At 40.0% G+C, this 12500-nt stretch overlaps 1 protein-coding gene across 5 annotated transcripts in view; it reads left to right on the forward strand.

Annotated features, from left to right (window-relative positions):
• GTF2I (general transcription factor IIi) overlaps positions 1–12500 on the forward strand; it is a 113831-nt gene that overhangs the window by 69952 nt on the left and 31379 nt on the right. For all 5 annotated transcript variants that reach the window (XM_077777962.1, XM_077777957.1, XM_077777958.1 and 2 more), the window contains 3 exons: positions 6041–6151; positions 7909–7974; positions 11328–11511. In XM_077777962.1, the coding sequence (XP_077634088.1) occupies positions 6041–6151; positions 7909–7974; positions 11328–11511 (361 nt within the window). The remainder of the gene's footprint in view (positions 1–6040; positions 6152–7908; positions 7975–11327; positions 11512–12500) is intronic.

The raw sequence follows: 12500 nt of genomic DNA on the forward strand, positions 1-12500 counted from the left end.
CCCCCCCAAATATTGATATTTCAGTTTTGGAGGTTTTGTTTTTTTTTTCAACTGCTGCCTAACCTTTCTTAGCTTGATTTCTGTCTTTGTCTCACTCTCTTTGTCTTCTAATAACCTGTCTCCTGTTGCCATTTGGTTATCATGTTTGGCTATTTCATACTACTCAAAATGTCTGTCTTCATTGCTTCTAAGATATAAATTGATTCTCATGAGAATTTATTTCATACTTCATTTGTTAATCTCATTTTGTATACATATTTCTTTTATTAATATAATTTTACTAACATAAAAGCAGTTTTGAATTCTTTGTAGTCAGCATTAAATAATTGACTTTAATCGCTTTTTAGTTAGAAGGTTCATTAATTATCAGAGATGAAAATCTTAACATATAAATACACACAATGAACGTTGTCCTTTCTGTAGGAATAAGAAAAATAGATGATATTTATTAAAATTATTAGAATAAAACTTTTAAATAGGACCAGTAACCTGTTAGATTTATGAACACTTAAAGCACATACAGACTGTGTTAAAATTGTTTAGAAAATAAGTACTTGCTTTTATAGCAAAAGACCTTTAAAGATAATCATGGAATAAATGGCTCATGAGCCTAAAGCGTGTCAGTCTTTTCAATTCTAACTCTTTGGAGGGAGAGATAAATCCTGTTTCTTTGAAACTAAGACCTAGGCCAGAAGTTTGATTTATCATCCTGATTTATCAACAGGTAGTAGTTGTGTTATTATGTTCAGAAAGCCAGTGAGATGACAGGTCTGTGCAAAGTAATCGCTTTTCAGGCTGTCCTTTCCCAGGGCATATTCTTTCACTCACATGATATGGATCAACCTTAATTAAGTCGATAATTCACTTCTCATCCATACACTGAGGAAGGTAAACTCTAAGTATGATATTAACAAGGAAGGTCAAATGATAACTGGCATGCACATCTGTTTGAGAAGTATATTGTATATTTTTTCTGGAAAGACGATTGCAAACTGGTGGAAACTAGTTTGATATTATTATTTATGAGATAAAATGTAGTGTATACTCATAATAGAAGAATATGCAGGCGTTGAAATAGTGGGGTTGGTTTTTTGTTTGGTTTGCTTTGAAGGAAGTGGCCCGAGAAAAAGACCACTACTGTAGTCAGTTGTGAGGTTGACAAATCCCTGCCTTTCTCACGAACAAAGCAAGTTGAAAAGGGAAAGTGTGGCTAGAGAATGGTGTTTTGTTTAGGAAAATGCTGTACTGAAGAGCAAATAAATGAAGGTAATCCTTGCCTGGGGATAACTTTTATTTTCTCCCTTTGTGTCTTTCTGAGCTTCCCAAATAGTTTCTAGAAAAAAATAAAAAGAACGTGCCATCGAGGAAGTTTGTTAGATTTTCCACAACACTTTATGGTTGATCTCTGTATTTGAAATTATGTGGAGATGCGAAAAGTCTCTTTTGGCACTACCACGGATGCCGACCTGGGACCGCAGTCCTTCCGTCCCTGGTGCTGTGCTCCGACTCGTGCACTCCCGTTTGTGCCGCTCCGTTTGGCCCAGAAGTCACATCCCAGCTCGTGTGACTTCTGTCTGGAAGATCGCGTTCAGAACCATCTGACCAAGCTTGCCTTAATTTAGTCAACATCAGGCCCACGTTTTGGGGTGCAGCCAGACTGCCAACAGGTCTTTGCTGAGTGTAGAGAAAATCTTACTTCGGAATTGTTGGGTTTAGCATGTTAGTAAAGGAAAGTCCTTTTGTCTCAAAAGAGAGGTTTCCTCGTCACACACTTGTCAGAGGGTATTGGTGCCCAAACCTGAGCCGTTCCTACTTGTTCATTCTGCCGCGGCCTGACCTCCCGCTCATTTCCTCACCCACATTTTTCCGTTAAAGTGATTGTAGATATTCATTTAGAAATTGATCCTTCATTGTCTTAAGTAAAACTGTCTTTGAAATATTAAATTTTATTTCTCATATACATGGAAATATCCCCATAAATATTTCAACATGGGCATGTAGTCCCGCACGGAGTATAATTGAACAGCTTTAGAGCTTCAGCAGCTGAAATTTTTGTCCTTTTTGGTATCCTTTTTTGTGATATTCATGTATAGGACCTTTGTGTAAATATTTGGCTGCCGCTTGTAATTAAGGACTTCACTACTCAGGAATTCATTTCATCATTTGCGCCTACCGAGAGAGGCTTGTCTGCGCCGGGGCCCGCTAGGTGCTGAGGACTGCGTAGTGCTCGAGGTAGACAGGTGCACTCGAAGGGTTGTGAGCAAAAGGTTCTGTCCTTCACTTTGAAGGGACAAGGCTGCTTTGTGAGAGACTGAGAGTAGACAGAGTAGGAGCCAGAAAACTGGCCTAGCAGGCTGCCGGGCAAGTCGGCGGTGGGTGGGGGAGCAGGCGGGGAGAACAGGGCGCTGGCAGTGCAGGTGAATTCCAGGCGGGTCCTGAGAGTAGAGCCCATAGTCTTCCTCTGGCATCAGGGTTTACTTAAAAGCACTGAGCTTACAGATGTTACTGGCATGTGGCAAGTCTGGATGATTGAGTAGGTTAGTACTTAAAATTTTTGTGTTTTCAGTCACTTAATGAAATTCCAGTTGTTTATGTAAAAATTAGATGTGAGAGGAGTTGTGACCTGGGTCTATGGGCGAAAACTGCCATCCATTAATCTGAAATCTGTAAGGTAATTCTTAATGGCTCTGTGTAATTTCAAAAGGGACACAGTGCCTAGTTCATTTCAATTTTTAAAACATAGGTGTCACATCGTATGATGAAAGCATCAGGATTTGATTATGTTACAAATAAGAGTACTGGGAAATTTATTTCATGTTTTATTAAAGTGTTCAGCTTTAAGAATGCCATAATACATTTCAGCTCAGAAGTCTGTATTATCGATAGGTATATTTGTAAATATGCTGCAGAAAGGAGAAGGGCTTTTCTAAATAAAAATTCTGAGTCCAGGACAGTCGCTGCTCTTTTCCAAAGTGTGGTGGGTGCCTGTGTTAGTACTGGCAGCAGAATGCTTCAGTACTCACGCAGAGCAACTTTTTTCACATTAAAATATTTCAGAATTTATCTTACAAGCTTTTAGTATTGATAAAGTAAACATTTTCAGTTTGGGCTTGAATTTGAAGCTCCCTGAACGTACGTGTCTTTTAATATGAAAGTGGTTGCTTATAATGTGGAAATACCATGATAATTAGGACAACAGTGTTCTCTCTGCCGGGCCTGGTTAGAAGAAAGGCAAACATTTAGAACTCTATTTGGTATTTTTCCTGCAGAGAAGTAGGTAATTTTGATCCTTTGTGGAAAGGATTTTGAGGTCAAGAATAACATTTTCTCATACTTTTTGCAAAAGAAATTACGGGGGGGGGGGTTTGTAGCAAAGAGCAGGGAAGACAATGGATGATACAATGGTCAAGTTTGTAGCTGATCTTTTGATTTCGTTCCACATGTCACGTAATACAAAACAGCCCGAGAGTGATTATGAAATGGGTTACTCTTACTAGAATGTGTGGTAAGATATTTTATTATCACAAGTAATTAAATCCACCTCTCTGCATTTGTTCACATGTATAGATTTAACTTCATTATTTGTCGCTGGAGAGAAATGAGCTACCAGTTTTTAATATGTGACAATCTGTTCCATCGGTTGTCTGGTTTGAAAATACTCCCTTTGACTTGTCTTTGTTCTTTTTTTTTCTCTTGATGGTTAATGAGGTTGCTTTTATAAAATATGTTTATCCTATGAAATCTTTTATGGTCTAAAATAAGGTAGACTGATTAAAGAAGTTTTGACAAAGCTCTCATGCCCTTTCCCTTCCCCTTGGTCTCAGTTTCAAAGAGTTTATAGTCGACATTAATAAAACAGATTGCTGGGATCTTTCATTACCACCCTCCAGCTCTCTTGGTTTTTTTGTTTTTTGGTTTTTTTTTTATACTCTTTCAGTTTTCATTTTATGTAATTCAGTTAACAATCAGCTTAAATGAGGACTATGGAAGTAGTTAGGTTACATTAGCCTACAGGGACAGTCCTTTTGTTTTTAATGCCATTGCTTAATGTTTTTAAAGACATGTTAACATATCAAGCATTTAAAATGCTTTGACATGGGGCGCCTGGGTGGCTCAGTCCTTAGAGCCTGCCACTCCTGATCTGAGGGGTCATGAGCCCCAGCATGGGCATAGAGATTACTTAAAATTAAGATAAAATGGTTTGACACTTTATAGGTAAGCCAAGTGTCTTTCATTTTACCTTATGCCAACTTGCATCAGAATACACTTAGGTTTCCAGAAATCTGGGAATTGCAAAAGATGGGGTGGTTTCTTTCAGTCTGTTTTCAGAATTGAAGGACAGACATCTTAATGATATCTCCTGTTGTTTTCCCAAATGTGTCTTTTTAGGTTGAATTTAATTATTTGATAGTCTTTTATAATCTCTTGACCCATTTTTATAGCCATTTGACCGCTAATCCTTGTAATAAATTAGGTAAACTCAGATGACATGGGCATGTTTTATTTTACTAGTCGTTTGTAACTTTAAAATCTTTTATGGTAGGTGTCCTTTTGTTCTGGATTTGAACAGGGATTTCTACAGTGGCAGTCAGCACATGGAAATTATAGTGTTGTAAATCGTTCATATGATAACATTTCCCTCAAGTAGTATCCCCTAGACACATGTTTGGTCTTTTCCAGCTCATAAATGGGTCCTGATGTGACTTAATCTGGTAGTGGTGACATTGGTGACTTTTTCTCCTATTGGTTAGAATAATCAATCAATGATTTCAGGTTACTGGAGTATTTGTTGGCATTAGAAGAAGAACCCAAAGTCCATGAACCAAGGGAGACAGCGTCTGATTGTCTTCTCTGACACCATAATAGGACTGAGATAAAAGTATTTTAGGCTTCAGTCAAATTTTCCTTTGTTCATTGTATGTACATACGAAGTACATAAACGTTATGTATGGCCATCCCAGACAGCGGTGTGTATTTGGCCAGACTTGGTGGTAGGAGTTCCAATTGGAATCTGATGTCTGCTACATTATCGAGAGTGGTGTGATGTGTTTAAATCACTTAACATTCGCTGAGCCGGTTTCTTGAGCTATTAGATGAAAGTGAAAATGACCTAAAAGGGGACCTGTAGTACATGAATGACATCTTTTGGTGATGGTGGCTGTTTCTTCTCTATCCCATATTTAGTGTCAAGTATACGATTTCTTAGAGATTTTTAGTAATTTATGATTGAGTTTTGAGCAGAACTCTTAGTACTGTGCCACGGGACATTTTCAGGGGCTGGAACAAAGATGACATTGACAGCTCTTATTTTATTCAGATGTCCTTAACTCTCGTATTAGCTGAAGTCCTAGCAGAGTTGAGCTGGAGACGTGTCCATGAAGAGGTTGGCATGAACTCACACTGCAGATGTCTACAAACATCTTACGTAGTCTGCATTCCATACTGAAATATCTTAATTGCTCATGTCCACAAGGTTTTGTCTTGACTTAGTATTATCTGTCTCACAGATGACGTAGCCCTGTTTCATTAATTCTGTAAGTCTTGTGTTTGTTCAAAGTGTTTGATGTGCAGTTATCCACCCTCCCTGTTTATGCATGCCTGGATTTTGTGTAAGCAGAAGTGTTTTTCTTTTCAAGCTATATTTCCTCCCCCTTTTCTTATGTATTTTGTATAACCATAGGTATCTATGTCTATTAAAATCTTTTTCTTCAAAGGCTTAAAAGAAACTGTAATCCTAGGAACCAAGAGGAGTTAGGGGAGAAGGGAGATTTAAGGAGGATGTGATTTGAAGTAAACAAACGAAAGGAAATGAAGTAAGGCCAAGGAAAGTGAGGCATGTTCACCTGAGCACATCGCACGAGAGTAGGGAACCTGCAGGTGTGCCTGGGAAGGAATAGGCCAAGAGGGACCCTCCCGCTGGCTGCTGCGAGCACGTGTGAAGCCCCCTCCCTCCCCATCTTTTGAATGTTGAGAAATGAACAGACGGTGGCCATAACTCACTTAGACTGTTCCTCCAGTGATGACAGTTTTCTTTTTCAAGATGATGATTACTCTCCACCTACCAAGAGACCAAAGAGCAGTGAGCCGCCCCAGCCGCCGGTCACCGAGCCAGCCAATGCGGGGAAGCGGAAAGTGAGGGAGTTCAACTTCGGTACGTTCTGGATCAGATATGGGACTTTGCTCTCTGTTCCTCTGAACCCTTTCTGTTCCTGATAAAAGTTACAGCCATTCTTTTGGGGGAGGAGGAGGGGTGCTTAAAATGTATTACTGCCTTAGAGTGACGTGAGGAAAACCACCACCGCTTGAAGCAAGCTTACAGACATTGCTGACGTGTGGTTGGGGTTGACCAGAGTAGGAGACATTGCGTCTTCTGATACTAAGTACACTTAATAGACTTCAGATCAGTGTTTTCATGACTTTGTAATTGAGTCATTCTTCTTAGCTTTAAAACCTTTCTTATTAAGATATAGTTTATGCCTTGATTTTTCTTATTCTGTGTACCTACCAGCAGTTGATCTAGCCAAGCCCCAGTGGGTAATGTAGCTTTTTGAAGGGACTAAATGATATCATCGTGGGACAGGGGCGCCTGGGTGGCTCAGTCGGTTAAGTGTCCAACTTTGGCTCAGGTCATGATCTCACGGTTCGTTTGTTTCGAGCCCTGTATTGGGCTCTGTGCCGACAGCCAGCTCAGAGCCTGGAGCCTGTTTCAGATTCATTCTCTCTCTCTCTCTCTCTCCCTCCCTCCCTCCCTCTCCCTCTCTCTCTCTCTCAAAAATCACAAAAAAAACAAAAAACAGAAAACACTGAGAACAGCCTGACGACTGATGGGTATGGCGGGGAGGGGAAGGGGTCTGATGGGCATGGAGGAGGGCACTTATGGGGATGAGCACTGGGTGTTATATGGAAACCAACTTGACAATAAACTATTTTTTAAAAAATTAAAAAAAAAAAAGAAATCGTAGTGGGACAAATTATATTTGTGATCTATATTTGGAATAGTTAAAATATTTAACTTACACATTTTTAAAATAGCATTGTAGTATTTTAATTTGTCATAGTCCTAAGTACTGGATATAAATTGAATTTACATAGATAGTAGGAAGTTTACATAGCACTGTAGTTGCAGTTGCAACTATACGTAAATACTTCCTTCCACACTTCTTAGACAGGTTTTGGAAGGTTTCCTGAATGACCTTGGAGCCCTCCCTCTTTTTTTGCCTACACCTTATACAGTGTTTAATTGGACTAGTCTTTTCTGTTCTGCCTTTCAGAAGTTATCAGGCTAAAAAGAGGTATTCAGTATGAGATGTTTTAAAAATAAACTGTAAAACATCTCTTATAATCTCTTATTGGACCAATTCTAAGAACCACAATAAAGAGGAAAAGTTCTTAAGAAGGTAAAATTATATAGATGGAGTTGGATTATTAGAAATAAGGATGAGAGGACCTGGCCGGCTTAGTTGGTGCAGTGTGTGATGCTGGATCTCAGGGTCGTGAGTTTGAGTCCCACATTGGCCCTAGAGATTACTTAATAAAAAAATTAATTAGGGGGTGGCTGGTGGCTCAGTCGGTTACGTGTCTGGCTTTGGCTCAGGTCACAATCTCACGGTTTGTGGGTTCGAGCCCCGTGTCGGTCTCTGTGCTGACAGCTCAGAGCCTGGAGCCTGCTTCAGATTCTGTGTCTCCCTCTCTTCCTACCCCTCCCCTGCTCACACTCTGTCTCTCTCTCTCTCTCTCTCTCTCTCTCAAAATAAATAAATAACCATGGGGGCGGGAAATCAGAAGAAAATTAAGTAGCTGTATTATGCAGAAAATAAGTCATCAGGTGTTGGGTCACCTCAACACAACAGTGCCCCCAACAGGGAGGGATTTGTCATTGAGATGTAACTGTAACTCCCAATTTTTCAGAGAAGTGGAATGCTCGAATTACCGATCTCCGTAAACAAGTGGAAGAGTTGTTTGAAAGAAAATATGGTAAGTCTGAACTCAAAAATTCTTGTACTAGCTTGTCGAAAAGTGTTTTAACAATGGTGTTACTTTTCAACCAGTCCGTGTATGAAAGAGTCTGCTTCTCCCAATAAAGTGTGCCTTACTTGTGTGTCTGTCCCTCACAAGGTCATGGATAGGCTCCGTCCAAACGTTATAGACCTTGTTTCCTAGATCTCTAGGAGGCTTAGGGAAAGTTTCTTTCTGTGCTTACCAATTTCGCATTTCCTTTAATCCTTGCGCTCAGTTAGGAGTTCATTATTTGTTGCATCTTGGACATCTAACTGAAGATAAAATTCTTAAGTCAGTCTTTCGTTATCCACTATGTTAAGTCCTGTATTCAACTAGATGTCCTTATTTGCTTTACTATTGTTACATAATTGTTTACGTTGGGCCTCACATTCTCCTTTTATTTTATTACACTATCCTACATCTGCCTTTAGATAGTGATCAACCAGTGTTATCACTGGCTGGTATATATTAAATGTTCAACTAAAAATAGCAACCACCATTAAAAAGTATCAGCTGTTTTACTGTTTTTATTTGGAGGATTCTTTACTTTGCAGTCCACTGACAGTCTAGAAAATGGGCCAATATATTGAATTTTAACTTGAAAACTATTTTTAGGGTGCTCTCTGGTATCACTTAATTTCTTTGGGTGAATGTCTTAAATGATAAACTACACTGACATTATTGACTTTAATAAACTTGAAACGATAGCTCCTATATCCTCCTCATGGATGACAGCCGACCCATCAGTGAAGATTTAGAATGAGGCGAAATTCAGTAACAAATTCAGTAACTTTTCCTTAACGCATTCGCTTATTTCCTCCAGGTTCTCCTGGTAGTTCTCCCCTCCAGAAGCTGTAGCCTTTTGCCCATGGTTTTCGTTGGCCCACTTCAAAGCAGAGACTCCCATAACTTGCTCTGCATTAAGCACTGTCCCATGCTGGTAAGGACAGGCCCTGGGGACAGAACGCTTAGCTATTCCCTTCGTCCTCCCTGAGCCGTGCTGTCCTGTCTTGTGAAAGGGTCAGGAGAGCCATAGATGTGTTGTGAAGATGCGATGAGGTAGATAGCATGGTGTGTGTAACATGCTTGCTGTGACAGGCGGTGTGTAAGTACACAGAAGGTGCTTGCTGTTCGTAGATCTGTTCTTAGAGACGGGGTGCAGTCCTGTTTCGGTAAAAATAATTTACTATCATAACAGTTTTATAAATCTCACAAAGAGAAGCAAAAATTATGTTTTTGGTTTTGTCGTGATGGTGATTTATTTCATTATTTTGCATATGAGAAAATGATGCTTCCCAACCATTACAAGATTAGAAGAACAGTATTCACATGTTACAATTTGAAACCATTTTATGGTAATTGCCTTAATGAAAGATATTTTCAGTGTTCTGTGGGAATAGGATTTTCAGACGCATGGTGTCAACAAAGGCTGTTACCTGTGACTCCCTATCAACGTGCACTGTGTAGAGTACGAGGATTAATGTTCAGTAAACAGACCTTTATATCAGTTACGGGGAAAAAAGAACAGGTGTTCTGCTGAGGGGGATTCCTGCAGGAGGCGGCAGGAGGAAGGGGAGTCCACACACATCCTTTTCCTTCGGGGGCTTGGGGCGTTTCTGGCCACGTCCGTCCGTGGCGGCTCTGCTGTTGTTGCGGCACATTCGCTAGAAGGCTTTTTCTGTCACTCCACTGTGTCCACGCAGGGAAGTAGAAGCCTTTTCGAGGAGTGATCCGGGCCTGCTCCGCAGCCATAGAGCATTTAGCATTTGTGTCACTCAGTATCAGTATCAAAAGGTTCAACTGTGGCATTTTTAGTACTATCTTCAATGTTCCTGTATTGTGGGTGAGCTCAACGTATGCTTTTTAAAATCTTTTTATTCTGAAATTTTCCAAACAAAAAGAAAAGAAAATGATGTAAAGACCCTCTAAGTATCCACCACCTAGATTTAACAGCCTTCAGCATCACAGTATTTTCCTTCTCGTCCACTCTCTCTTGTCCCGTCTCTTTTTGGTGCAAGCCTATTTTAAACCTGTGATGTCCCAAACATCATGTACTTTTAGCTCTAAGAAGTCTACATTTCAAAATGGGGAGTTGAGGGGGTGCCTGTCTGGCTCAGTCAGTGGAGCATGCCACTCTTAACCTTGGGATTGTGAGTTTGAGCCCCACTTTGGGCATAAAGCTTACTTAAAAATTTTCAAAATGAGGAGTTGGATGAGAGGAAAGCATGGTCTTAATCTCAGTTCCACGTCACAACTGGAAACACAGCATGTCGTGCCCAGTGACATTTACATGTACCCTGTTTAGAAAACCTGACCCTTTGTAGTTTGGTTGATGAAATTATCAAGGTCTTTTTCCTTCTATTTGATTGTTTTTGTTTTGTTTTGTTTTTTTTATTTCTAGGAGAGAGACAGAGAGAGAAAGAGAGAGAGAGTGTGAGCAGGGGAGGGTCAGAGAGAGAGGGAGACACAGACTCCGAAATAGGCTCCAGGCTCTGAGCTGGCAGTCAGCACAGAGCCCGACATGGGGCTCGAACCCACGAACCGTGAGATCATGACCTAAGTGAAAGTCGGACGCTTAACCGACTAAGCCACCCAGGCGCCCCTCCTTCTATTTGATTCTTAAGACTCCCCATGTGTCTTTGACCTTCTGTAGCTGCTGTATTATTTTACCTTTGGATAAATAAATCATAGCAGAAGTTTTCCAATTAAAAAAGTCTTAGGTTATTTCATTAAGAGATCTTTTCTTGGGGCACTTGGGTGGCTTGGTTGGTTAAGCGTCTGACTGCAGCTCAGGTCAGATCTCACGGTTCCTGGGTTCGAGCCCTGCATCAGGCTCTGCGCTGACAGCTCAGAGCCTGGAGCCTGTTTTGGATTCTGTGTCTCCCTCTCTCTCTCTGCCCCTCCCCCACTCATGCTCTGTCTCTCTGTCTCAGAAATAAAAAAAACTATAAAAAAAATTAAAAAGATCTTTTCTTACACTAATGTTTACCGTTGAAAAATATTACTGTATGTGCTAGCTGATATTAACTGGTGTGTTTTTCTAGATTATATGTGGTTCAGATTTCAATAGAACATCTGTCTGCATGTGCATTACCTCAGAATAAGCCACTGTTTGATTCCAGATTGGGTTAGTGTATGGACATGTTTGGTGTTCCTTTTCTTTTAGTTCTTTTGTACTATTTTTCTTGCGATGATTCAGTTACAATAAGCAGAAGTAATGATAAAGTTATAAAACTTACAGAGCAGTACATATCCAATTATTCTGTTGTACAAATTGTGGTTAACCCTGGTCATTTAATGATTTTTCCTTTCTCTTTTTATCCTTAAAGCTCAAGCTATAAAAGCCAAAGGTCCTGTGACGATCCCATACCCTCTTTTCCAGTCACACGTTGAAGATCTTTATGTAGAAGGACTTCCAGAAGGAATTCCTTTTAGGAGACCATCTACTTACGGAATTCCTCGTCTTGAGAGGATATTACTTGCAAAGGAAAGGATTCGTTTTGTGATTAAGAAGTAAGACTCTTTGGACTCTTTGTTCTTCTTTAGTACATCTTTCTATATTGTTGCTAAACATTCATTAACTTCTAGGGCTATATCTTAATTAAATTTGAGTTATATATTGTTTTATTTACCACTTTTGAATGTGTCTGTGGACAAGGTGTTCATGGTCATGCCCAGAGTTGGCTCTTGGAACATGAATACTTGCCCGTGTGTGGTTCACTCATAGCAGTCATGTTCTTTTTCCAGTTTGCTGCTAAGTAAAGGAATAGAGTATCAATGTATCAGTATAACATAAGAAGTAACATTGTACCAATCAACATCAGTAAAACAGTGTCTTGATTTTAGATCTGAATTTAAAAAAAATTTTTTTTAATGTTTATTTCAGAGAGAGAAAGACATGAGTTGGGGGGGAGGGGCGCAGAGAGAGGGAGGGAGACACAGAATCCGAAGCAGGCTCCAGGCTCTAGACTCTGAGCTCTCAGCACACAGCCCAGTGCAAGGCTTGAACTTTGAGATCATGACCTGAGCCAAAGTCGTACGCTTAACTGACTGAGCCACCCAGCACCCCTAGATCTGAATTTTTAAAAGCATATGTGGAAATACATGTAAGTTATAAAATCAAAAATCAGTGAAACCATGAGAGAATTGAAGGAAAGCCTAAGATAGCAGAATGCTGTAGGTTGCTTAAGCCCTGGAGTAAAGGCCCTGGCAAAGGGTCTAACAAGGAGCTCTCCTAAAAATGTAAGTGCGGCAGCTGTGATTGGAAGCATGAATGCTTCCATTTAAGAATGGCAGCCACATCACACATGCCCCTAGTTTCTGCTGTGGTCATGTAAGATTAAGTGAAAGGTTTACGAAGCTGAGGACATTTATTGACAGATTTCGGCCAATGAAGAATGATGGGAACTTCTGTTAAACCCATGAAGCAAGTACTACATGTATTTGTAAAGGGGAATGATTGGAGAATAGTTTTTCGGAAATTATAAAATATAATTGTGAAG

Source organism: Crocuta crocuta, unplaced genomic scaffold (genome assembly GCF_008692635.1).
Source record: "Crocuta crocuta isolate KB4526 unplaced genomic scaffold, BGI_CrCroc_1.0 scaffold217, whole genome shotgun sequence".
Taxonomy (NCBI): Eukaryota; Metazoa; Chordata; class Mammalia; order Carnivora; family Hyaenidae; genus Crocuta; species Crocuta crocuta.